This window comes from Sciurus vulgaris (genome assembly GCF_902686455.1).
Source record: "Sciurus vulgaris genome assembly, chromosome: 15".
Classification (NCBI taxonomy): domain Eukaryota; kingdom Metazoa; phylum Chordata; class Mammalia; order Rodentia; family Sciuridae; genus Sciurus; species Sciurus vulgaris.
Window position 1 is genome coordinate 67673800 of NC_136476.1, and position 27993 is coordinate 67701792.

At 36.1% G+C, this 27993-nt stretch overlaps 1 protein-coding gene across 3 annotated transcripts in view; it reads left to right on the forward strand.

The window, feature by feature from the left end:
* Positions 1-27993, forward strand: part of MUSK (muscle associated receptor tyrosine kinase) — a 111694-nt gene that overhangs the window by 29592 nt on the left and 54109 nt on the right. For 2 of the 3 annotated variants that reach the window (XM_079112628.1, XM_079112630.1), the window contains exon 6: positions 23842-23966. In XM_079112628.1, the coding sequence (XP_078968754.1) occupies positions 23842-23966 (125 nt within the window). Of the gene's footprint in view, positions 1-18304; positions 18335-23841; positions 23967-27993 lie in introns of all 3 variants that reach the window. The other variant, XM_079112629.1, reaches the window with a different exon arrangement.

Consider the following 27993-nt stretch of genomic DNA (forward strand, 5'->3'; position numbering starts at 1 on the left):
GAAAAGACCCATTGACAATGTACAAATAATATAATTCTTTTTCTTTCCTTGTGTTCTTTGGCTTAACTATGATGACCCAACTTATCTGAACGTGGAGCTGACTACATTCTATGAATATCACACTCAGTTAAATCCTGTTTTGTGTATAAAAACTGATGGAGTGGAGAGTGCTCGAGACCCAAATTGAAATAAGTGGATTTGGAGTGTAACCAGCTCCCTGCTAATTGCATTTTCCATTATTATCTTGTTTGCCCTGAAAGTTTTAATCCATTAAGACCAAGACTGGGAAGCTGGAGCCAGGAAAGGACTGCAGCAGCGTCACCGGTAGGGACATGTGGCTTGGCATCCATACTGCCAGTGAGCTCAGGGAGGATCTGAAGGCAGGACAGCAATGAGAATAGTCCTTCTAGGTAGAGCCGTTGCAGGTACCCTAATGTCTGCAGGATGCCCCATCTCCACTGGGCTTTGGAAAGCAGCATCCTGTCTCCACACCTGGGTGAGGCGCTTTGAGGAGGGGGAGGCAAACCCCAGGAATGTAAGTGGCCTCAGTGCGCCAGTTGCTGTCACTCATCAGGGCACCTGAGTGCCGTCCGTACCGTTTCTTTCCAGTGTGAAGGTCTTTACCCTGTACCTTAGGGCTGACAAATCTCATCAGAAACAATTTCTTTGGATTTTTTTTTAACTTTTGCAAATATATATGCAGCATGTAAGTATAATTCCAAAAGACCCCCCAAAGTTCATATCTGCCTATCTGTCCTATTTTTTAATCTATCTATCTATCTATCTATCTATCTATCTATCTATCTATCTATCAATCAATCGTCTATCTTCTCCTAGAAGCAGAGGTCAATAGATATAAGAGATCAGTGCCATTTTCAAAATGTTAGCCTTCTGGCTATCTTTGTTTTTTATTTTTATTTAATTTTTTTTTATTTTTACAGACTGCATTTTCATTGTACACAAATGTGGTACAAGTTTTCATTTCTATGGTTGCACACAATGTAATTTCACACCATTCATGTAATTATACATATACATATATAGGTACTACTGTCTGTCTCATTCTACTATCTTTCATTCTCCCACCTGCTCTGCCCCATTTTCCTCTATACCATCCAAAGTTCCTTCATTCTCTCTGCCCCTGCCCCACCACCCCACCTTGTTATGTGTCATCATCCACTTATCAGAGAAAATATTCAGTCTTTGGTTTTTTGGGCTTGGCCTATTTCACTTAGCATGATATTCTCCAACTCCATCCATTTACCAGCAAACACCATAATTTTATTCTTGTTGATGACTGAGTAATATTCCATTGTGTTTCTTTATCCATTCATCAATTGAAGGTTCCACAAATTGTGAATTGAGCAGCTATAAACATTGACGTGGCTGCATTACTGTAGTATGCTGATTTTAAGTCATTGGGGTATAAACCGAGGAGTGGGATAACTGGGTCAAATGGTGGGTCCATTCCAAGTTTTTTGAGGAATCTCCAAACTGCTTTCCAGAGTGGCTGCACCAATTTGCAACCCCACCAGCAATGGATGAGTGTGCCTTTTTTCCCCACATCCACGCCAACACTTATTATTGCTTGTGTTCTTGATAATAGCCATTCTAATTGGAGTGAGAGGAAATCTTAGGGTGGTTTTAATTTGCATTTCTGTCCTAGAGATCACATTTTTCCTGTTGCACCTACAAAAGTGGAAGCGATCTTGTAATGTTTACACCACATTTGATTTGCTTTTTCCTTTGTTTATGCTGCAGCTCTTAATATGACAAATGCCACAGAGAGAGGTATTTAAAACCCCAACGTGTGCTGTGCTTTCGATGATTGCAGTTTTCACAAATTTGCAGTGGTCCTGTTCCCGGCATCAATCCTACCTGTTTGATGCCACTAACAGGTTTGATTTGCTGTCATGAATACATTGTGTATTTTAAAACCAAACCAAACCAAAAAAAAAAAAAAAAAAAAAAAAGTTGTAAGCCTTTGATGTCCCTGGGGGCCATCATTGGGGAAATTAAATCTGCATGATTTAATAGGGTGCATGCTGTGAAAGAAGAGTTTGACCCATTGATTTTGACTTTAGGGGAAATTATGTTGTGATTTCATCTAAAATGTTTTGTGGGACACTTAGGGGAAAAGGTTAAAGTGGTTCTTTCTCTGAGGAGTTGTCATCGGCTGGGCGCAGTGGCTCATGCCTATAATCCCAGCAGTTTGGGAGGCTGAAATAGGAGGACCGAGAGTTCAAAGACTGCCTCAGCAATTTAGTGAGGGCCTAAGCAACTCAGCAAGGCCCAAGCAACTCAGCGAGGCCCAAGCAACTCAGTGAGGCCCCTGTCTCTAAATAAAATACAAAAAGGGCTGGGGATGAGGCTCAGTGGCTCAGTTGAGGACCCTCGGTTCAATCCCCAGTACCAAAAAAAAAAACAACAACAACAACAACAAGAGTAGTTCTCCAAGGGAAAAATAATAATTGTAGCATGCCAGATAATGTTTCAAGTCAAAGAACAATTAGGCCCTCTTAAATTGCAATGTTGAAAACAGTATGCTTAAAAATATTTAAATTGTTTGGTAGAATGTTGGTATGATATCACTTGAAATGAAAAGTTAGTATAACCTGAAGCAGGAGTACTCTAATTGGAGTAAGTTTTAATTTTATTTTTCACGTACTACAATGAGATGCACAGGTTCTAAAGTCCATCCACAGAAAGGGAAAATTTCTTTCTCTTTAATGAACTAATTCATCCAAAGAAGGTATATTGAACTGTATTCCAAGCACTGTGTGACACAGAAAGAGCCATACCTTCCTCACTAGGCTTGATTTAAGAATGTAAACTTAAAATTCATGTATTTGGATTCATGCTAAGGTATCGTGGAAAAATAACTAGCATTCAATAGCAATATGGAATTCAAATAATTTTACTTTCAATTGCTTCCTTTAGTTATCAATACTTAACTTTGGGATTTTAATTAGTATATTTATTTCCATGAATGATAATCTACACAGTCATGATTTTCGAAGAAAACTTAATGTGTTGATGAACAACCCAGGTTCTAGATTCTCAAGAGAACTTCATGGGCTCTGGAGTCTAGAACAAACAGCTTGAGTTGAAATCCTGACTCTACTGCTTGCGGCCCGGGCAACTTCCAGCAGGTTACTTAATCTCTCTGTGCTCAGTTTCCCCACTTATAAAGCAAGGCTAGTGATACTGTCTACCTCATACATTATAGTTAGATAAATTTAGATAATATATTGATAGCTCTCGCAAGAGTGATTTTCACACAGACATCACTCATTGTTATTTATAGGGCTAATCTACTTTCTGTGTCACAGAAACTATTATGTAAGGGCTTGTGAAGACAGTTATAGCTCTTTCTGCATGCATCATCTTTACCTTTGAGGTAGAAGCAATCAAGTTCAATGGCAAAATCTGAATTTTGATCTAAAATAGAATTCATGTGTATTAACTCTCTCTCAGAAGAGTAACCATAAGGCTTAAGTCTAGGACAGATCTTCAAAATCATGTAGTTCAATTTCTTATTTTGCAGATAAGGAAACTTGAGACCAGAAAAATCATTACCTTGCCCAAGTCAGCAAAGGAACTTGGATGTCTTGATTCCTAGGCATCTTCCAGGACCCATTCTTGAGTTTTTCCTTTTGTAATATAATGTTGGGTAGATCGATACTCTTCAGAGATGGGTGAGACCTGGGTGTCAATCCAGACTGTGCCACTTACCAGTTACATGAGGTTGGAGAGTTCACTTGACCTCTGCAAATCTATTTCCTCATTCAGGAGATGGAGGCAATGGTACTTAGTGCCTTGAGTTCTTTAAATGGCCTGGGATAGCAGACACAGTGTCTACACAGTTTCTCTTTGACAAATGACTGTTGTCAGTATTATTGTCCGTTGTTTGCATTGTTCTAAAGCTGGATGACTTCTACCCAGAGACTACTGCTGGTTAAGCTTCTCAAATTTCATCAATAGAATGTCAACATTACCAACTGCTCATCTGATTTCCAAAGAACATAAATCTACCCTCAATCAGCAATGCTTTGTACCTGCATTCTTGGTACTTGTCAGAGATTATAACTTTGGTTTGGCCCCACTTGATGAGAGATGTGGGAGGCTTAGCTGAGGATCTGTGTGAAGATGGTCTTTCAGAGCAAACTGGTTGGAGGCTATTCAGGGACAACCCATCCCAAAAGATCAATGGATAAATAAAAGACACAACAGCATGAAAGTGGAAGCAACCTCAGTGTGTATCCTGAACCTTATATTTTATTCACCACAGAAATAGATTTTTGCCAAAGGTCTTGTTGGAAATATTGATCATTCTCTCACTTACTATTTCCAAGTAAATTCCAAGTGGGAAATCACTTTAAAAATTTAGTGCTTGGGAAGAGTAAATGGTCTTTTATGAGAAACTGGCATTCTCCTATCTTCCTTACTTTATATTTCACCTTATCTGGCGTGTGTCTCAGAATCCAGTTTGAAGCTTAGTCATAGTATCTGTTTCCACTAAACAGGTTGAAGCTGCCTTCTCTCTTATGCTAATATGTTGTTTTTTCATGGTCATGTCATTGAATATACTCACTTCAGAACCTCTATAGGAAGAGATAGAAATAACTGATTTGATGGGTTAATGGAATTCTTCTCTCAAGTGGTTTTTAAACATCAGTGCATACTAGAAGAACTTTCAGATCTTCTTAAAAGACATAGCTTCAGGGTGAGTTTTCCAGAGATTCAGATTTAGTAGGTCTGTATTAGTGCTTTTTAATAACACCTCAAATCATCCATCATGTAGGTAATCCATGAACCATACTTTGAGAAACATTGACTTGATGATTTCTACTTGGAATTCCTTTATTCCAGAGGAATCTTAAAGATCTAAGTAGAAAGTTAGCTTCTTGGCATATAGCAAGATATAAATGTTAGGATAGTTTCAAATTTGTTTGTTGAATGTCTACTCTATTCCTTGTAATGAGGTAACTCCTAAAGACATAGAGAAAAATAAGACATGTATTAGTTTTCCATTTCTATGACAAAACACCTGAGATATTGAACTTAAAAGAAGAAAAGGTTTATTTTGGTTCATGGTTTCAGAACTGTCAGCCCATGGTCACTTGGTGTCTTGCCTTGGGCAATACATTACATAATGGAGGAAGCATGTGGTAGAGGGGGACTATTTGCCTCATGGTGGCTAAGAAACACAGAGAAACCCAGGAAGGGCCTAGGGTCCCAAGAGCCTGTTCAAGGGCATGTCCCAAGTGATCTAATTTCCTCCTACCAGGCAACACCTTTAAAAGGTTCCATGACCTCCCAAGAGTGCCACAGGCTGGCAAACAAGTCTTTGGAAAATGGGCGTTTGGGGCACATTTGAGATCCAAACTACAGCAACATAGTTATTAAAAAGTTTTCGAATTTAGTGAGGAAGATGGACAGGCAAGTAAGTAGTTACAATAATTAAAGTGAAATCTATTTGCAGTGATAAAGGATTGTGTTGGGTATGTACATAGAAAGAGGAGTGAGAGGTCTGGGAAAGCTTTCGAGAGGCAGGGCCCAATAGAGTTTTGATTGATGAAGAGTAAGTCCTGGAGTAGATCATCTCCCAATGAGAGGAAAAAGAAAAGAGGGAAAATACAAATTTATCCTGTATGCACAGCTGGACGCTGACTTATAACCAGGGAGTAAGAGAAGGACTAGAGAAAACTAGAGAATTTGGGACAGTCTCTATTAGTAGTCCTATAAAAGCCACAGTGACCTGTTTGACTCACAGGCTTACACTGAGATTCTCTTTGAACATAATTCAAATCCTCTCTTGGACATGATTTTTAGATGGGTAGATGGCTGCCATTGCCTCAGCATGGGAACCTACAGCTTGGGACATGTGACCCTGATTGGCATTCAGAATTCTATGGCCACAGCAATGATTCCAATCCAAGTCACTTTAGGAAACCAGGACACTATCGTGGGATTTCAGATGAAGGAGATTATGGCTCCTATTTCTTTTTCCAGCTAAAATTTTTAGCTGACCATTAAAAAAACTCTTTCTTTATAAAATTCAGCTTATTTGATAACTGTCAAAATGCAGGTAAATGCCATTTGAAAGTCAGCTATGATTTTAACAAGTGTATCGTTGTTGTGTAAGATAGGGAAACTGGGTAAATGTACATGAAACCATCTATACTATCTTCACAACTTTTTTGTAAATCTGAAATTATTTCAGAATAAAATTGTTTTTAAAAGGGAAACTAAGGAAGACTTCTGTCCTAGTATTTAGGCCATCTGGTCTCTCATCCATCACAAACAGGAGATGAATTTTTTTTTAACGAATGAATAAAGCGAATCAGCAAGTCCAACTTTTTATTAACTGATGGTTAAACTCTCAATATATTTCCAGAACCAGTTGAACTAGAATATTCTCAGTAGCTGCACTCTCTGCATGTAAGACTGAAATAAAAGCCAGTGAACTTCATGAGTCTCTTGTCTGATTTACTTGGTAAACACTTCTTGCTGACACTCGTTAGTCACCACCCATATTTACAAGTTAGAAAAATGTTTTTCTCTCAAAGCCCACAGAAATGTTCCCACCCCAAGCCACTTTAGAGAATCATGATATCATGGAGGCAGGCAGCCCTGCCTTTGAGGACTGGGAAAGAGTCATTGAATGAGGATGATGTGTATGTTTCTGAAGGAGCTTGCCTTCAGATTCCTTCAGAGATGGAGCCGCAGAGGGTAAACAGCCTCACGCATTGCTGGGCTTCAAAGGGGACAGAAATGTAAACAGTGGCAGCACCAAGGACCCAGTGTCTTTGCTTTAGCTACCAAGAGTCAGGGAAGGGAAACGAGGTATTTGTTTAGGTCTGACATTATTATTGCCAGATTTTCTTTTAATGATGGAAAACAAAAGTAGAATCTGTTCAGAAACAAAAGGACCACAGATCCTCAGTATTACTTTTCAACCATCCCTGGACCCATTTTTTTAAAGTAAAAAATAAAAAGCATTTAAATGACTCAATTTGTTCTTTATAGCGCTTGTCTACTAACAGGCATCTCCAGTTCAGGAATTCATTAAAAATGCAGTGCTGGATATGATAGTCTATTTAAGAACACATCCAATCAAACCACGTAGATTAGTGTTCATGTTTTGGTAACATGGCTAAAGGATGAATTTCTCTTTTTAAAAGTGATTCCGCTTAGATATATCAGTTTAAGAATGGAGTTAAGCACATGCATTGAACATCCAGGAAAAAAGTACTCAATGGGATTAATATCCAGAATGCCCCAGCTAACACAGGTTTTATAAAATAAAAATAAAATAAAATAAAAATAAAGCCTGCTCCCTTTGATGTCATTGAAGGAACAGCCTTCATGAGTCAGAAGGATGTCCTAGAGATCAAAATAGCTCCAGGAAAAAAAATAAAAATAAAGAAAAAGAAGCTAGAAGACCTTGACTCCTGTGCTTTGGAGCTACATGTTAGGTGCTACATTAACTCCTTTCTACAAATCCTATCATCTAATCTTCCCCATAGTTCTATGAGTTGGGAGTTAATGACATTTTCCAGAGGAAGAAGCTGAAGTTCAGAGAAGTTAAGCAGCAACCCCAATGAAATGGCTAGTGAACAATGAAGTTAGGATGAAAATTTAGATCTACCACCTGCATTTCTTTCTAAGACTATTAAGTAAAATTTCAAGGAAATTATCCCTTTAATAAGATTTGGACTTCCCAGTTTCTGAGTGTGTCCTTAGAAAAAGCCCTGGAATGAAGTTCTCGCCACATCAGATGATCAGAGAGTCCCCTAAGACATTGACTGTGAGGAAAATTATAAACAACTTAATGAAAATGGCAGTATGAAAATTAAAAAAAAAAAATCTTAAAGAGACACTATTTTATAAAAGTCAAAAAACCAGAGTGCTTCATAGGAATGGGATATAATTTTTACATTTCTTAGATGTAAATTTAGTTTAGGTCTTTATATTTCTCCTGAAAACTGATTTCTATTATTTGTTTGAATTAAGCATTCTTCTTATTTTCATCGTGTGCTCTGTTATCATGCTATTTCTTTGCTTGTTTTTTTAAAATTTCCTTTCTGCTCTCAGGTGAATTCATTATGTTTTTAATTCTCCACTTTACCCCGCCCCACACTTTCCTGATTTTGATACATACTTCTTACTCTTTATAGGAATTTTCACAAGTCATCTTTATCTTTAATGCTATCACCAAGTGAATTCTAACAAAGAAATGAAAAGCTCAGAAAATTTAAATTTGAAAAGTGTACTTAGAGGAAAGAATAACTTAAACTAAGGAAAACATTTATAACTTTCTATTTTGGGAAGTTACTTTGTATCATTTATAAACCTTCTATTTTAATTTCCTATTTCAATAAAGTTATTGTGCGCCAAAAGACTAAATTATATTTAGAATTACAGGCAAGAATAAATTAAACTGTTATTTTTTTACCTTGATTTATGCATTATTTAGAGAATGCATTTTGGTTTCTGCAATCAAATCCATGTAAATAGGTCTCTACATATTTAATACAGTCAGTCACCTGTATACAAATGGAAAAGAATTAATTTTAAAGTTTCTAGACCAATATGGCTGCTAATTTCAGTACAATGTCAGATTAACGAGGTAAACTGGGATCCTTTTTCCAGAGTTGACAACAAAGTTATAGTTTCCAAAAATTCAAATTCAAATAAAAATCGTATGTACATATATATTCACACATATATGTATATATGTGTACATATGATATTTATTCAAAAGACCAGTGATAACAGTAACAGCTTTCCCAGGTTCTGCAGTCATTTGAACAAAATTTTGGAGACATCCTGCCCAGTCCATTTTGAAAGGGTGTGGGGAGTAAAACAAAATCAAAAAACAGAAAAAGCAAAGTTCTGCTTCTATTATGATACCTGGCACCATTTTTTAAATTAGCTTCTCAATCATTACCTGAAAAGAAAAATTCTAAAGTAGCATCATTAAAAACAGTTCTGATAAAGCATGGCCACTACTGCAACCTTTATTTATGTTTTTTAAAAATTGTAACCTTCCCTTTTGAATGTTGGTTTTCTCATCTAAAATAGGTCATTTTCCCTTCACCTTGGACAATCACAATAAACTCTCACTAAGCTTCTAATTGGCAAAAATCTAGCATTGTGTCTATAGTTTTATTTTATAATGTCTTCTTTTAATTCTACCAGTCAGGGCTTTCTGTATTTCAAAATTATATTATTAAGTGCATACATATTAATTATTGTTGTCATTTCCTCCTTTTTGGATTGCATTTTAAACTTTGGGCAATGTTGTTTTCATCCCTACTAATGTTTTCCTCATAAATCATGTTTTGTCTGATATTAATATTGTTACCACACTTTACTTTTGCTTGGTATTGTCTCACTGTTTGGTATTCTTGGATTCCTTTCTTTCCAGCCTTTCTGCTACTCTGTAAGCAGAATAGAGCTTGAACTTTTATATAAGACTTTATTTAAGTAAAGTTTAGGTCTTTATATTTATTCTGAAAACTTATTTATTTGTTGAATTAGAGTTTCTCTGCTTATTTTTATATTCCTTTTCAGTTTTCTGGTGGATTGACAAGTTTTCTTTTTCATTCTCTATTTTGCCTCATCCCATAAACACTTGGATCTTGAAATTATAGATCACAATGCTATATTTTGATGATTGTTTTTTAATATGCAGGTAATTCTAATGAAGTTCAAATCACATCTCTGAACTTCTAAACTAAGGCAAAAATCTTATTCTTTAACATCCCATCTAACATCACCTCTTCCACACCCTGCCATCTTCCTTAAGAATTATTCAAAATTTTACTTACCTCGAAAAATCAAGTAGCTTTATAGTTCATAGTCAAATGAAGCTTCTTCTTTTTCCTTCTGTTTTCAATTTCTTATTTCTAAAATATATTTTTCATTGGTTCTTTCAATGACAATCTTTGGGTAACAGACTGTTTTTTATGGTTGAAAATATCATTATTTTACCCTGATAATTCAGATGATCATTGAAATCGAAGTTGGTAAATACTTTCATTATCCTATGGCTTCCTGCAAATATTGATGAGGAATTTTCTGTCATTCTAACTATAATTCTTTGGTTGGTAATCTGGTTGTTCTTTCTGGTAACTTTCATGTTTTTTCTCTTTACCTTTGGTAACCAGTATTTTTATTATAATTCATCATAGTGCCTGTATTAGTTATCTATCACTATGTAATAAATTATAAGTAACTTAATAACTAAAAACAACAATGGACAATGATCACTTCATTTCTGTGAGTCAGGAATTCCAGAGAGGCTCTGCTGGGCCATTCTCTGGATTACATTTATAGTCAAGGTGTTGACCATTTCTTCAGTCATCTGGAAGAAGCTTGACTGGGCTGGAGGTTCCAGCTCATAAGTGTTGCAAGTTGATACTGGCAGGTAAAAAGCTTCCATTTCCTCCCCGGGTAAGTCCCTCCACAGACAGCTTGAGTGTCCTCACAAGATGGTGTCTTTCTTGTCCTAGCCCTTGCCTGAGATCTAATAAATATGAGGAGGAATCAGTAATATTTTTATAACCTAGCCTCAGAAGCCACAAACAGTAATCTCTGCCACATTCTATTTGTCAAAAATGAGTCACTAAATCCAATCCACCTCTTAAGAGAAAAATTAGACTCCCGCTTTTCCAAGGGAGGATTTGTGGACACATTTCAAAACCACAACAGTGTCAAATTATTTTTATTTATCCTACTATGCACTCATTTCCACAGTGGTTTACAGCCCCACTGCCACTTGGAAACACTTGGCAGTTTTCAAAGTACTCCTATAAAATACAGATCCTCAGGACCCAGACAAAAAATTTCTGAGTCAGCATTCGAAATCATTTTGCCAGCACTTTTTTGATTCAGCCTCACAAGTGATTCTGATGAATTCCAAGTTTTAAAAGCCACTACTCTAATGCATCCAGGTGTTCAAATATTTCTTGAAGTATGGAAAATCTCAACTGTTCTCTCTTCAAATATTGCTTCTTGGCCCTTCTTCTTCTCTACCTCTCACATACCTGTAAGGATATAGTTGAGCCTCTAAGTCTGCTTTCTCATCCCTTAGTTAATGGTCCTTATTTTTTTCCTCTTTGGAGTGAGTGCTGTGTAACTTCATAATATCATCATCTTTTTCACTGATTCTTCTGCTGACCTTGGCCAAGCTCGAGTTTATCATATCTTTAGTATGTGTGTATTTTTAAGTTTAGTTATTATATTTTTAATTTCTAGCATTTCTCCATTCTTTTTCAGGATTACTTGGTTGTATGTCAATTTTGACTTTTTGCTCTTAATTTCTTGTTCTTTTTGTTAAACAAGTTTTAATTTTTTTATTTGTACAGACTGCATTTTGATTCATTGCATACAAATGGGGTACATCTTTTCGTTTCTATGGTTGTGCCCATGTAGATTCATACCATTCATGTAATCATACATGTACATAGGGTAATGATGTTTTTAATTTTTTTGTTTCTTATATTTTTCTTTCTGAATGGCTTTATTTTCTTCCAGATGAACTAATTTCCCAATTGCTTCATTAAATTTCTTAGCACTTGTTTTCCTAGTGTACTTTGAAGTTATCATTTACCCCTATACATTATCTTCTCTCTGAAATAATTTTTCCCATTTCCAGTAATTTGGGGGAAGTCTTTTAGGAAGTCTTCCAGTTCCTTCATTCTAATGAGGTGTTATGAGTTCTGACTCCCAATCTGTCACATTCTGAGTTAAACCCAGATCCAGTCTCCAAGGGAGCTGGAAGCATGACACACATTGAGTGACAGTACCAAGACTACTTCTTGAGCCCTTCACAGATAAGGCTGTTTCGCTTGCCCTTTGGTTTCAAGCAGTGAACCAAAGTCACCAGTCCCCCACCCCAGCTGGTGCACTGCCAGAGAGATCAGACTTTAGCCCCTGCTCGCTGTTCAGAGAACCTCAACTCAGGAGTCCCTGCTTATCTATTGTGTTTTGTCTGCTTCTTATTCACTGAGATATTCATTTTGGTTTTGAACATAGATTTGTCTTTTTTGGTAACAAAGAATCATAACTTTTCTATTATTGCTGTGTACTTTTTCTAGCTAGATGACTTCATTGTGAATTCACGGTACCATCTTGATTAATAGTTTTCATGATATAATTATTATATATCATTAAGTAAATTCTACCAAGTGGAATATGTAAGAAATTAAAATGTGTATTATTATTTGAAAGAAGTCAAAAGTATCAATATTTAAAGATTTTTTATCCATCGAGAAAACACAGGAGTATTGACTCCAAAGCTACTTTAACTAACATGATAATCCAATACTATTTATAAATAAAACACACTCATGTACACACAGATAATTTTCTTATATAGCAGAAATACCCCGTTATAAATTAATTGTAGCATGACTTTTAACCAGGCAGCCTAGATCCAGAGTCCATTTTCTTAACCTTTACATCGTATGTTACTACATGATTTATTACTTATATTGACTTGATCCTAATCTTTTTAAAATTTAATCTAATTTAATTTTTATTTGTTCTTTTTAGTTATACATGACAGTTGAATGTATTTTGACATATTATATATATATGGAGTACAACTTCCCATTCTTGTGGTTGTACATGATGTGGAGTTACACTGGTAGTATATTCATATATGAACACAGGAAAGTTATGCCCAGTTCATTCTTCTGTCTTTTCCATTCCCACCCCACCTCCCTTCTCTCCATTCCCCACCACCCAATCTGGTGGTGAACCTCCATTCCTCCTCAGTCCCCCACCTGCAGGCCTATTTTGAGTCAGTATCCACACATCAGAGAGAACAATAACCTTTAGTATTTTGGGGATTGACTTATTTCACTTAGCATGATAGTCTCATTCCATCCATTTATCTTATTGGCAAATACCATAATTTCATTCTTCTTTATGGTTGAGAAATATTCTATTATGTGTGTATATATATAAATATATATCACATTTTTAAAATCCATTTATCTGTTGAAGGGCACCTAGGTTGGTTCCATAGTCTAGCTATTGTGAATTGAGCTGCTATAAACACCATAGTATGCTGATTTTAAGTCCTTTGGGTATATGCTGAGGAGTGGGATAACAGGGTCAAGTGTGGTTCCATTCCAAGTTTTCTGAAGACTCTCCATACTGCTTTCCATAGTGGTTGCACCAATTTGCAATCCTGCTAGAAATATATGAGTGTATCTTTTTCCCTACATTCTCACCAGCATTTATTGTTACTTGTATTTTTGATAATTGCCATTCAAACTGGGGTGGAATGAAATTTCTGTACTTTTAATTGCATATCTCTAACTGCTAGAGACATTGAACATTTTTTCTTATATTTGTTGATCAGTTGTATTTCTTCTTCTGTGAAGTGTCTGTTTAGTTTCTTTGCCAATTTATTGATTGGGTTATTTGGGAGGGTTTTTTGATGTTAAGTTTTTTGAGTTCTTTATATATCCTGGAGATTAATGCTCTATCTGAGATACAGTTGACAAAGATTTTCTTCCATTCCATAGGCTCTCTTCATGTTATTGATTGTTTCCTTTGCTGTGAAGAAGCTTTTTAGTTTCATACAATTCCATTTATTGATTCTTGACTTTTTTTCTTGTGCTTTAGGAGTCTTATTGAGGAATTTGGTTCCTAAGCCTACATAATGGAGATTTGGGCCTACTTTTTCTTCTAGAAGATTAGGAGTCTCTGATCTAATGCCTAAGTCCTTGTTGATTCTAATCATTGGGATAAGAAATAGACTAGTACACCTGGAAACTGTCTGAAATTCTCATGTTCAAAGAAGCACTTTCATACATACCTCAAATTCTTTCCCTTCATGATTTTAGCATTCAACTATTGCTCAAGCTTTTCCAAAACACCCTTTCAAGGTAGAGCTAGCCATGTCATATTTGATTTCACCTCCAAGTTCTCTTTACTTTATTTGCATATTTTTCCTCATGATAATTTCATTACCAGAAAGAGGAGGTTCCAATGCCATCCAATAAAGAGCAAAGAATGTTCAATATCAACTTCCTCTGAGACCTCCACCCTATGTAGCCAAATTCCTATTATTTTCTTGGCTCTTCTCACTTTTGTGGCCAAAAGAATGTAGACCTTTTCACAGTTCTGCCTGTTTTCCCTCTGGTTTTGTTTCATTCTTTCCACCAGCTCTACCTGACCTGTATGATTTTATCAAATGTATTCCTTTTATTTCTGTAGGAAATCTTGATGACTTTCCTTCCTCCTATATAACAGTAGATATACCCTCCAAATTTCTTCACCATTCAACTAGGAGTGAACTGAATAAAAATAACTCATTCTCTCATTCTTAGAATTACATCTTACACATACACATACACAGTCAAATTAGGAAAGAAAGTTCATAAGAGCAAAATATGTAAAAATAAGTGTTGGATATTCTGATTTCCAGTAGATGTTCCTGGAATCCTAGGGCAGAGACTTTACTCTGGGAGTCCCACCAGACCAGACTCAGCCACCCACCACCTCAATAATTTGATTACAGGGATCAGTGGTAGTGAAGTAGAATGGGAATTTATTTAGTATGACCATACCAGGAAGAACAAGGGATGGGGAGGACCCGCATCCCAATCCTTGTCTGTGGGGTACTGACAAGAGCTTCAGGATTATACAGAAGAAGGACAAAAGCAGGGTGCAATAAGGATGTATAGTCAAGCAGTCTTGGCCAAACTGTGGTCTCTCTGATCATTATGTCAGGTTGGAGTCTATAGAGTCCTGTTGGTACTAGGGAAATCATTTCTACTTGAGGGGGCAATTTGGTTTCTCTCATGAGGTGATCTGCTAAGGCTCCTAGAACCTGAGATAAGTTGAGGAGAAATGATTGCGGGAAAGAACAAACCAGAGAAGCAGAATGTAATCAGTCAGGACAAGGATTGGGTCCTCCTTTAAATCCCCAATTTTAAAGGAGCCCCTACAGCATTAGATTCAAATTTCACCCAGTTGAATTTGGGTAGCTAGACTTTAATAAAAGCAAAATGAATAAAAGTGACTGTTGGATATTCATGGTTTTCAATAGAAATAACAAGCTACATATATTATATAATTGCAAATAAAAACTTATGCAAATTTACATTAACAGGAGTTAAGCATTTAGAAAGTATCTTGCTATTCTTTGAATTTGTTAAGACTTTTCATTTGTGTTGATTTTAATTTTGAATACCACAAAATAAGAGAAAGTGATAAGTTCAAAAATGAGCAATCAGAATGGGGAACTGTTGAGTTTGGAAACATGAAAATGTTTGCTGAATTTTTTTTCTTTTTGTCCAATGAATAGAAAAAATAGGCCTTGTGGGTGGTAATTTCAAGGAAACTGGTTTGGGTTTGGTTTGATTCAGAGAATAATATTTTTTTAACAGAGTAGACCAAAATGGGTTGCTATAATGATGCTGAGTGTCCTATAAATAAAAGTATTCAAGAAAATGATGGATCACTCCTTAACTAGAATTTTACTAGAAGTAAAATGAGGAGATTATATTAATTAAAGTAGTCATTGAGTCTCTATTCTAATTGTCCTACTGGACAATCTCAAAAAAGCAGAAGAGAAACACATTATAAATCCAAATGGAAAAGAACTTAAAAAAAAATAAGTATTTTATTTTTTTGTAAAAGACCATGTGATATTTTGGAGGAAAAAACAACAATGAAATTATGATACTGAGCCCAGTATAGTTCTAACACTAACCCCGTAAAGAAGATTAAATCAAGTTGGAAGACAAGACCAGCGCATGGTATATAAAGCACTTAAATGAAAATTTGACAAGAAATGGAAAAAAGAGCATGAAGCAGAAATTTTTTAAATTGGTAAGTGGTAAGATAATGTCAGAATTTAGGAGAAATCGCAGTAGGCTTGACAATCTGGACACACTGAAAATTAAGACTCCAATTTGACCTTGAAATGACCAACAAGATGACACATTGAATGTGTTTACCCAGGTTTAAAGAGATTTTATGAATTTTTCTTCCATAATTTCCCCTGATTTAAAGTAAACTCAATTGTGTGTGCATGCATGTATATGTGTGTATATTAATGCACAAGCATGATTATGTATTAAGATGTGTATTTGCATTTATGCATAGAAAGAAATTTTGACCATTTATACATGCAAGTTAAATTTCTGGTAGAACAGAGTTTCCTATTAATAACCAACAAATCCTAGACATTCTTTCATCTCTTACATTGTTTCTATTGATCCATGGTAGAGGAAATAGGTGTATTCTTTCAAAACTTCACTACTTCCAATACAAAAAAATAATAATAATAAGCAAAATGAACTATTGTAACAACAATAACACCAAAGTGAAAAATATCAAAGGGAAATCAACATTTTTTACAACTGGGCCTATGCTTAAAGCATATAGTTCAAAGGTAGTTCAGTAAAAGATCAATGGAGCAACTTTAAAAGGAGACTCAGAATTGATCTGCACTTGCCCTAGAAACTTGAAAAAAGGAGGGTAGGAGAAGAAAATGACAAGTGAAGAAGATTTTCAAAATTCACTGTTGCTCTTTAGTTTGACTAGAGTAAAATTTTGGAATTGTAATAGCTATGGAATAAAAATACTTAACATACACAGGAGTCCCATGGCCAGCCAACCATTCATAAATATTTACTTGTCTGGTGGAGGAAAGAAAAAAAAAGACAAAAGAAAAAATTTTCTTCCAATTTTGGAAACAAGTACATTGTTCCAAGGAACTAGAAAGCCTGCCCAGCCCAAAATCATTCAAATACGATTTTTGAGGCTTCATCTGACCCAACTATTGGACCTTCATTTTATTTTTCTGATTAAGGTCTATGATACAAACAGTCCCTCTGCTAGTTTCAAGTGTCCAGATGGAAAACTAAGATCCAATCCCTAAATTTCACCAGGCACTCAAGGGTATGTTGCAAAAATCCAGTTTCTTCATTTAGAGGTTCATTTGACAGAGAACCTCCAAACTTCCTTTTAGCCATATATATATATATATATATATATATATATATATATTTCATAATTAAGAAGTTTTAAGTAGTCTTTGACTTGAATATTTGAAGAAATAAAACTAGAATGTGCCACTGACTTGGTTAGTGGAGGTAGTAGGGCAAGTTCAGAGTAAAATTGAATTGAGAAATCATAAATTCATTTAAATTTAAGGAGATGGGTTGTTAAGTCTAAAAATTATCTCCATGGGGTGCTAAGTTAGAGCAGAGGACTTCACCTCTGAAAAGAGGGATGAGGTCCTGACTCTACATCTGCAACCAACCTCAGTTTCTTGGTCTCAAAACTGGACTGGGTAATATCAATTAAGCTCCATTACAGAGATGGTGAGAGTTCAGAGACAGTGAAGGATATGTGTGAGATCTCCATAATCCTGAAGATCTATCAAATGTAGTCCTGTTATTTAAAGCCATTAGAATAGCATCACTAATTTTTACTCATAAAAAACATTACAGTCAGCTGATCATTAAGAAAGATCTAAACTGACATGAACAAATAAATCTTCAGGAAAGAAAAAAAGAACTCCGTGGGGGGTCTTCATCTGATATAATAAACATTTGGGAACAATTAATTTGATTTTTGTTTTCTCTCATTTAGGGTTTTGTAAAGTGTACAGATTCTCGACCCTTCATATTCAACTTAGACATTTTTACATTTTCCTTTGAGAGAGCTTCACTGGCAGGTCCCCAAAGGTCTTGATTGGCTCCTCTCAGCTCTCTGAGCAGCCTCTGGGAGTTAGATCAGTTGCCGATCTCTGTTGGTGGTAGGCTCTGGTTGTCCAGAAAACCCCTAATCTTCTGTTTACCACAACATGAGTCTATTGCCATAGAAATGATAGCTGAGATCCCAGATTCAACATCACTGACTTCATAACAGGGCCTGGTAAGAGGAGAAGCCAAGCTACAAGGGGGAACAGAATTTCTGAGAATAGTGGTACTCTGTTGCCTTGAAAGAAAGAGTCATTGTTTGCATTAAGATAAAAATGCATGAATGAGCTATGCTGTTGGGTATGCTGTAGTTTATTTTCTGTACAATACTGCCTGACTAAAAGGAGTAATTTGGGATCTTATATAACAGTTTGCTTTCAGAAAGGCCAGCAGCTCCCTCCACTGCAGTCAGTTCTTATTGAAATAAGAAGCAAGCAGTTTTGTAATGACTCATGTTGCACAAATGGATGTTCTGGGGTCAAAGATTTCCCTTTTCATGATGTATTGTTTTGTTTGTGTGTTCATTGTGTGTGTTTGTTGTGTCTTGTTTCTATTAATAGAAGAAAGCGAACCTGACCAGGATACTAAAGGTATTTTTTAAAATTATTTCTGTGCTGCTGCTTTTTAAATGAAAGGCTCTTTTGAATTCAGTTTTTATCCCTGACCTTACAAACTCCTCTAAGTGCCCTTATTCTGTCAAAAAACAACAAACAACCAACAGGGAATATCAAGTCACAGCATGTACAGTATCAGTCGATGGTCTGCTCTGTTATGTGATCAGCTTATTGGCCATTTACATTTCTTAAGACTCAAGTCAACAGAAATATTTAAATTGGGTGTTCCAAACTCTAGAAACAAAATGAAATGAAGTCAATCAGCACAAAAATATAAATCTCACACAGGTTGGAACAGAAAGTTACCCTTTCACTAAAAGACCTCTTTTCTGAGTGGATGGGTGGGGCTAAAATTTTGGAGAGGTATTGAAATGTCATGGTCAGCTTAGGCTTTATTGTCATGCTTTCGACAGGATGAGAAATATTATGCAATTGCTCCAAATCAATAAAAAATATTTCATTTTAATTGCACACAGACATGTATATTTTTTTGTGGAATATGTTTAGAAGAAAGTGACTAAAAATCAGATTTGTAGAACAAGAATTGTCCATCACTAAGTACCTTGTATCCTGAGTAAGCCCCATGCTTAGTGCTCTTCTGACCAAAACTTTGATGCCGTGGGGGTGAACTTCACGAGTTCTCCTGTAGTAGAGTTTGACTTAGTACCTCTTTATCTTAGAGTCACAAATAAGATACAGGTTGATTCTCCCTTATATAAAATGATGGGGATGGCAAGTATTTTAGATTTCAGTTTTTCAGATTTTGGAATATTTGCATAGACATCGCCAGTTGAGCACCCCGAATCCAAAAATCTAAAATCCAAAGTGCTCCAAATTTGAAACTTTTTGAAAATGATGTCAGTGTTCAAAACGTTTCAGATTTCAGAGAATTTCAGATTTTAGATTTTCGGATTAGGCAGGCTCAACCTGTATTTGAAATGTTTTCCTCTTTATAAGAGTTTTTTTAGAAAGAAATTCACCTTGGTTCTATGTGATTTGGGGAAGAGTGAGAGTTAATTTTTTTTCCAAACTTGTTCTGATTAGTTTTTGCTGATTTGAATCAGGTAAAAACCTCTTTAAAGGAAGCTAGAAAATAAGAAAGAAAAGAGTAAGAAAAAGTAAAATTCATGTAATCTAATCTTATATTTTGAACTAATTGCTCAGAATTGGAAATTGATCAGAGACTTAGGTATTCCTCCAACACTGCTCCCTGACCAAGAAAAGAGAAATATACATACACACACACTTACTGCTCAGGCCATACTGCTAATTTCAGGGCAGCTTAGAATATGCAGGAGGAAGTGGAGAGACACAGAGAGAGAATAAAAATTGGTTCTGTTACAAAGAATTTTGATATTGCTGACTGATTAAGCACAATTTTGAATATAGGATTCTCAATATGCAGGCAGCTCTGCAAATCTGCCCAAGAAAAGTAAAGCCCAAAACTCATGGACAAATTCCCTAAGAGAAAACTCAGGGATAAATATATTGCCTGTGTCTATCTTCCTTTTTGCAGAGGAACAATAACTTGTGTACCTACAGGAAAATGAATGGGAAAGAAGGATAAATACAGGAAGAAGAGCTTGATACATTTTTTTCTTAAAAATCCATATCAAAACATTATAAACATTTTCCAAATACTAAGAAATTTTATGCCCTTTCTAGTAAGCAGTTGACTTGTTTATGTAACAAAAACACTGACATATTTTATTTCCTACAAATAAATTACAAAATAAGGATATTTAATGCACATTTTATTAGATGAGAAACTTACCACATTACGTTTTAAATTGATGACTTAGAATGTATTTTTAGTTTGTGGCTACCACTATAATACTGGGATTTACTCCTGAACTACAGTCAAGTTTATTATTGCAGGTGTTTTGTTATTGAGGGACATTAGTCTGGCATTTGTTTTTAATTGCAACTGACTCTGTTGTTCCCAGTGGTCTTAAATGTGTTGGAATTTCTTTCACCAACCCTTCACCTTTCATAGTTAGAACTGAAAACAAATATAGATGTGTAAAAGTCTATCGGCTTGGGGCTGGGATTGTGGCTTAGTGATAGGGAGCTTGTCTGGCATGTGTGGAGCACTGGGTTTGATTCTCAGCACCACATGTAAATAAATATAATAGAGGTTCATCAACTACTAAAAAAATGCTAAAAAAAAAAAAAAGAAAGAAAATCAAGCTTTCTACCCCACCTAAAAACTAGCCTAACATAACCACAACTTATTTTCTTGTCCTTCTCAACCTCTCCCCAACCTTCTCCATTTCACTCCTAGTTGCTGGATGGAGAACTCTGGCCTGATGAACTTGCTAGCTATCAAATGTCAACAACTACCCTTTCTATACGCAGGATAGCTGGGAGAATGACGGTCCAAAAAGGGGCTGAGACGCACACACATGTACACGTCCCTTCCCACAATCTCACCAGATAAGTCATTCACTCATTCATCCATTCATTTGGCAAATACTTATGGAGAACCTACCATGAACCATGGAGGGTTTGGAGACAGATATACAGGTACACCAGTCAGCCTGTCCTTGTGATGCTGACATTCCAGGGAAAGAGACTGCCAACCAGCAAATGCGTGGATTAGCAGTGATGAAGTAGTGCTAAGGACTGAAGAAAAAGGAACCAGGGTGAGGGGATGAAGAAAGGAGGTATTAGATAAAGAGATATTTGAAACCCTGAAGACGTGTAGACCCCACTTTGAGAACAGAGGAAAACTGAAAGGAAGGGTTGAAGATAACTTTTAATACTGGGAGAAATGGACTGAGTTTCTATTTGATCTTTTGGAGAGAATGTTAGAGTGCAGGAGAAACCAGCTTCCCTTTAATCCCTGGTTTCTTTCTTCTCTTACCACTTTTCCATTAACAATGAGACCCAGGATCAACCTAAAGGGTGAATATACCCGCTTCAGGGAGGAGAACAGCAGTTTATCAGCACAGTCTTATGCTCAAAATTCTGCTTACAATGTCAGTCCCTTTTACATACGTACCCTGCTAGAGCCCCTAGAGGTTCTGACATGGGGTGAGAAATGCACTGATTAAATTAACTCCAATATCATCTTGAACTATAGAACACTTTACTCTGATTTATTTACTGTCTCACATTGTACTTAACTGGGTTGTGCAATATAGATCATCAGAGGTTTTGCAATGATATTCCAAGTAATATCAGCCAAAATTAAAAAAGCTGTCAATTACAGCAAAATAAACTGTCTCTGATTACTACATTTCCAGGAAGAATTAAAGTCCTCAAATTAAAATTTTTGCCTTTATAAATTAAAATATTTTCTTATCTTACTCCTCTTCAGCCAGAAGTTTCTCATTCAAGTTCAAGGATATAAGTCAATGTTATTAGATCACTTTTACAGCACCCATAAGATTGAAATGACCCAAGTCCAAATCTTTCAAGGATCTTGCTTGTTTCAGATTCTCAAAGGGACCCATAAGGTGTTCATTGCAGTATCCTCACTCTCAAACACTATAATACCAAACACACAAGAGTTATTCCAGCCAAATGATTCACAAGGTCTCAAACATTTGATAAAGTCTAGGTCTCCATTTTTGTTACCAGAAATATTGAAAGAAAGATCTCTTTTGGGATGCCAATCAGTGTCACTTGTCAAAAGTCCACAGCCTGTGAACCTAGACTAAGCTGGTAGAATAAGAATTCAAAGAGAGCCACACATTGCATTTGGGTGATATGTCCTTTAAGATTGTTTCAATCTATAACAGATCACTTCTCCTTCCCTTGCTACTTACTTATTAAAGAAACTGAATAATTTGCCCTGTTAAATTTTCTGTATTCTGAATTCAATTGAAATGCATCTCCATGGTAATGTTTACCATGTTCTCTGAACCCTCTGTTATTTGTAGATTCTCAGTTAGACCCCAGGACTCACTTAAAATCAGGCTCAATTTAGTTTTGCAGGAGAACATATTTAGCTTCATTTTAAACATTTGATGCCATTTTTTTTCCTTTTATTTTTAAAACACTTGTTTCCTTTGAACAAAGCCCCTTTCTTGCTTTTCTTTTCTTCTGGTTTGGGGGCCCAATATTTGTATGTCTAAATTCTAGATTTTATCTCTTAAAGTCCTCAATATCAAGACATTGGAAGTCAAATTCAAATTTTCTGAAAAGATCCAATTGTCAAGTAAATCATGTCTTCCTTTATCTCCTTGAATTATATAATCCTTTTCAATAGTTATTCAACAATGAGACCAGCTTCTAACACAGCCTTGGATTTGATCTGTCATTGTCTTGCACATCTCCTGTCTTGTGTACACTCTTTTTCTCTACTTTTAAAATCCAAACTCCACAAATTTCAATTAGTTAGAAGAACTAAGCTTCAAATAATAGTGTTAAATAGGTCTTCATACTCTGAGGTTATGTTCTGTGCTTAAATCCTAGAAAACATTGGGCAGGAGCAGAAACTATTATACTTATAGTATAATGGGCAATCAAAAAGATTTAACAACATTTAAAAAGAAAATTGATTTGAGGTCAGAAGATATGAGACCAGGTTTCTCACCCATCGCTTTTTTACTTTGATGAAAATAAATTCAGTGGGATTTGATGTCTTCATCGATAATATGAGAGCAGAAATCTGGTCCATCTCTGTAACCTATTCCAAGTTTACTAATTCTGTAATTCTAATTACCTTCCAATTTATTATATATTCTGGGCCTCAGCCCTACTCTTTAGTTAAAGGTAAAACTTCTCACATCAAAAGAATTTTATTTTATTTAATGAGGGGATCCAGTCTCAGAAAGGAATACAAATTAATCATTTTCCTACCCACATTTTATCTAAAATTTTTTTTGCCAATATGTCATTTCAGTCTCTGCAAAGTATGATGGATGTTTCCTGTCCTCCCACTTAGATACAGTGAGGGTTCAGAACATTAATTAGTTATTTCTTCAATTCCATAAACCTGTGCTCATTCTGATCAGGGACCCTTCTGGGTACTGAACATAGCAGTGAATGAAACAGGAAAGGTTTTTTGTTTCAGACCATCTAACAAGTGAGGAAAATAATAGACAAGCAACAAAATAAAGTATCTGATAGTGGTAAGGTCGGCAGAGATGATAAAATGGGATGATGAGAGAGTGAATGGGGGAAGGTCACACTGTGTGCTGGGTGGTTAGGAGGTCCTTTCTGAGGAAATGTCACTTAAATAGAGACTTAAGCCATACAAAGAACCTGCCACATGGATACCCAGGGATGAGTGTAGCAGATGGATGAATAGTGGGGGCAAGCTCCTACACTGGAACCTGGCTGGTGAGAAATGCCAGGTCCTGTGAAGGCTGAGGAGGCCAGGGTATGGCATTTGGTATTGTCCTTAAGACAGAGGGAAACACTGAAGGGTTGCACGCAGGGAAACATTATCTGATTTGCATTTTTTTAAAAGACCAATCTGGCTTGGCCTTTCTCTGTTGGAGAGTCACTCACCACTTCTGTCTTCCTAACAGTTTTTGCCAGAATCCTGCGGGCTCCTGAATCCCACAATGTCACCTTTGGCTCCTTTGTGACTCTGCGCTGTACAGCAACAGGCATCCCTGTCCCCACTATCAGCTGGATTGAAAATGGAAATGCTGTGAGTGTCATGTGTATGGGGACTTGTTTGGGGAAGACCTGTTGGTGGTGAAGTTCAGGCAGAGCATAGATTTGGAGAATTACTCCTGTTTCTGTCATTGGTCCCACCTGCACCTATTTTTGTCCTGGAAATCATTGTCTTAAAATTTGCATGTCAGGAGTTGCTTCTTTCCTTGTGTCACTGGGAATAGTTGGAAACCAAATGCTTTCTTTGTGCCTTTGTCTAAAAGGAAAGAAGTAACAAAATCTTCCCACAAGTAATATAATTTTCATAAATAAAAAAATAAAAATTTTAAAAAACATCAGTGAAAGATGAGTTCCCTGCTGGAAGTTACTTTGATGAAAAGCAATCTGGAATTGGAATCTACATGTGTCTGTTCAACATACTTTACTTCATTTTTAATAGTGGTAATAAGAGCTAACACAAATGAGATAACTGTTTTGAACAAGGCCCTGTTTTTAACACTTAATTTTTTCATTCTACAAATATATGCTGAGCATGTGAGCATTGAACATTACTCTAGGTCCTATAGAAACAGGAGTAAATAACACAGGCAAGCTTCCCTGCTCTTAAAGAGAGCTGGCATCCTCAAGAGGAAGGACAGACAAAACAATGAAACATAATACATATTTTATGTGTATTCTATTGAATGCTGTGAAAAAAAAATAAAGGTTGAAAAGACAGAAAGACTGACCTTTGGAGAGAGAGTTTGTTTTCAATAGAATCAAGCTTCATTAACACAAAGACATTTGGGCAAAACTCTGGAGATGAAGGAGGAGATTATGTACAGAACACCACAAGATAACTGGACAAAGGCTCTGAGATAAGAATATACATGTTGTTTCAGATAAACAGCAAGGAGGCCAGCGTGGTTAGAGGTTAAGGAGCAAAGAGCAAAGCAGTAAGGGGTGTGTGCAGGCCTTGTGAATCATATAGGTTTGTGTAGGTCATGAATCAACTTTGGCTTCTATTTGCATGGGATGGAATACCATTGTAGGTCTGTTTATTGTCTATTTTCTTTCTGACTCTCGCTGATTGTGTCCTGTTTTCTTGTGTGCCTACTTATCTTTGATTACTTATAGTTCATTGTACTAGAAAAAAAAAAGTCAGAAACTAGTTTGAGGTCTAGAGGAAGGTAATTTCCCTTGGAGAGGATTTTGGCTTGTTTCTGCTAGGGACCAAGTGCTTTTACTAATCTTGGACCACCACGAAACAAGGAAGGTATGAAGCTCCTTGGACATCCCAGATAATTTTAATGTATGCTTTATAATTATAATGTAATTCTTTATGTGGGCTACTTCACTTGTAGTTCACGCCGAAATGTCCCTGATAACTAGTTCATTGAGTTCTTAATTATTGTATCTTTAATACTCTGACACCTTTGTGGGCTCTGAGTTTTGTTTTTCAATCCAAAAGAAAATTCAATATTTCTGGCTTTGAAAAGTAACTTATTAGGTGGAAAGGATCTAAGTTTTGTTACATCTGTTAAAATTTTTTTCAGAATTTTAATTTTTTTGTATGAGGATTTGAATAACCTAGCTTATCCAATATCTGAAAAAGGAAAGTGTCATGAGTTATTATTGTCATTATATTTTATAAACCTTACCATTTGTCTATTTACATTTGATTTTCATACAGTTTATAGTTTCTGATACTCTTTATTAAGTAAAGAAAAATATTTTAATTCTTAATTTAATAATTGCTTTTAACATAAATATATTTTATAGGCAATAAAATGCTTTGCCACCAATTGTATGGCTTTTTGATGAACATGTAGTTTACACTGTAAATTGAAAATTTTCCTTTATTTTAATCATTCTTTTATTCCTTGAAACATTGCTTTTATGTTTCATTGTGTTGTTTCAATTTGCTTCAATTTTTATTCAGAATTACTGCATCCATTTTCAAAAATGGGAATGGTCTATTCTTTAAGTGCACTGGTATGATTAAGCTGTTGATAATATTATGCCAGGTTTATAGAATTGATTGGCAAGTGTATGTATTTTCCTTTGGTATAGAACCAGAGGTGAGGAAGATGAGATGCAAATATCCCTCAAACTCGAGATGTTTTCTTCTACTGTCTCTGACGAGTGCTTTCCTCTTCTCCACATTCTCTCTAGAGTGCTTTTAAATGGATTTAGCTCAAAACAGCAGTCTTTCAGTTCTTTTTGTTTTGCCTGTTTTTGTGGAGGTATAAGGGCAGCCCTACACAGTCTGCCAGCTTTTCCTCAGGTTCTATTACCCATGATAATCGTCCACCATAGAAACCCCCAACTAGGAAATTTATTCACAAGCTCTAGCTCATGAGTAGGTGCCTCAGCCTGGTGCTCCATGCATACATTGTAGCCCCAAAAGTTCTTCAAGTACCTTACTGACTTTCTCTAAGTCTCCTTCTGCTTACAACTCACCTATCTCACCTTTGAAATTTTCCAGAACTCTTGGAAAAATGTGTCTTTTCTCTCCCAGGAAACCTCTTCTTTGTTAGATTTCAGCTACTTGATACAAATTTATCTATCAGTCCAATCACATCATCTCTCTTAATATTCCATAAATTACTGAAAATGTCTGGTTCTTTGGTTATAATACCTTCCATCTTTCTCTGAATTTATTTTTCTTAATTTTAGAGTTTACCTGCTGAGATTTCAGGTGGAAATTTAAGATGTGAGCTAAGATGATTATTATTGTAACTTAGGCATTGAATAAGCATGATTTTCATGCAATACAATCTGTTATTTTTCTCTGCCCTTTCAAATTTATTCAGCAAGGTGGGTTCTTTTGCTACCATAGGAGCCTACCTCAGGCAGGCTCTGTGATTTTTCTGGACACTATTAAATGATTTGAAATCATTAACATCATCCTAATTTAGTAATTTGAGGTGTCTGGTCCTAAGTAATAACTGAGACATCGAAAAGCATCCATAAGCAGGAAGATTTGTCCCTTCCTCTCCACTCAGGACTCTTGTAGTCCTGCTACCAGCCTTCCACAGTGGAGTTGTGGCTGGCTTCTTAACTCGTGCTTACCCACGCTCCTCCCACTTCTTAACTGCTGTGTGTCCCTACGTCAGGGTTGGGTTAAGAGGAAGAGAGGAGAAGTAATTGGAGCAGGCGACTTCTCATTTAGCTGATGCCCTTGCAATTGCACCTTATACCTTCTGCACCTGCCAGGCATTTAAAATTCTCTCCCTCGTGGACATGGTCATAATTCTTCAGAGACTGGGGAACATTTAAGACAATACTAGGAATGCATTTTCCTTAGCTCAGTCCTCTTCTGCTTAGCCTCCAATTCGTTAGTTAATAGGAGGTCTCTTTATGGGAGTCATTTATTCCCTCAAAAGGTCCTCTTGGGAAGATGGAAAGTGACTACACATCAGATCTTCTATAAAAAACATTGTGTCTTGAAACTCTGGGAGCCTAAATCATGAAGAGAGCTTCCTTTTCTTTGCTTCTTCCATTGGAGTTGCCAGGCAGCCCAACTGTACCCTTTAGATATTAGTCCATTGTGTCTACACACTTCAGGAGTGTTAGGATCCCCAAGACCCCAAACACACATTCATGCACATTCATGTTTGCTGATTCTTTAGAAATACAGAACTCAGAAAAGCTATTATGGTTACAGTTTATGGCAGGAAAAGAAAAATGATTAAAATCAGTCACCAGGGAATCAGTTTTCCTCTCCCAGTTAAGTTGTAACAAAAATACTTAATTATCCCAACAATCATATGTGACAATCTGAAGTACTGCCACCCAGGGACGCTCACGCTAGCATTGGTGTCCAGAGTTGTTACTAGAAGTCAATTACATAGATAAAGTGTACTGATGTGACTGATCTTAGTTAGACCTCCAGAAGTCAAATGGATACAATACATTCTAGGGTTCCAGGTGAACAGAAAAAGTTATTCATTAGAATTTACATGGTTAATGTAAACTGTCTGTTATGGCCCAAGTTCTCGTAGATGCAAAGACACTCCTATCAGACAGGATATTCCAAAGGGTAATAGGTCATCCATCCCCAGGAGCCAAAGGGAAGG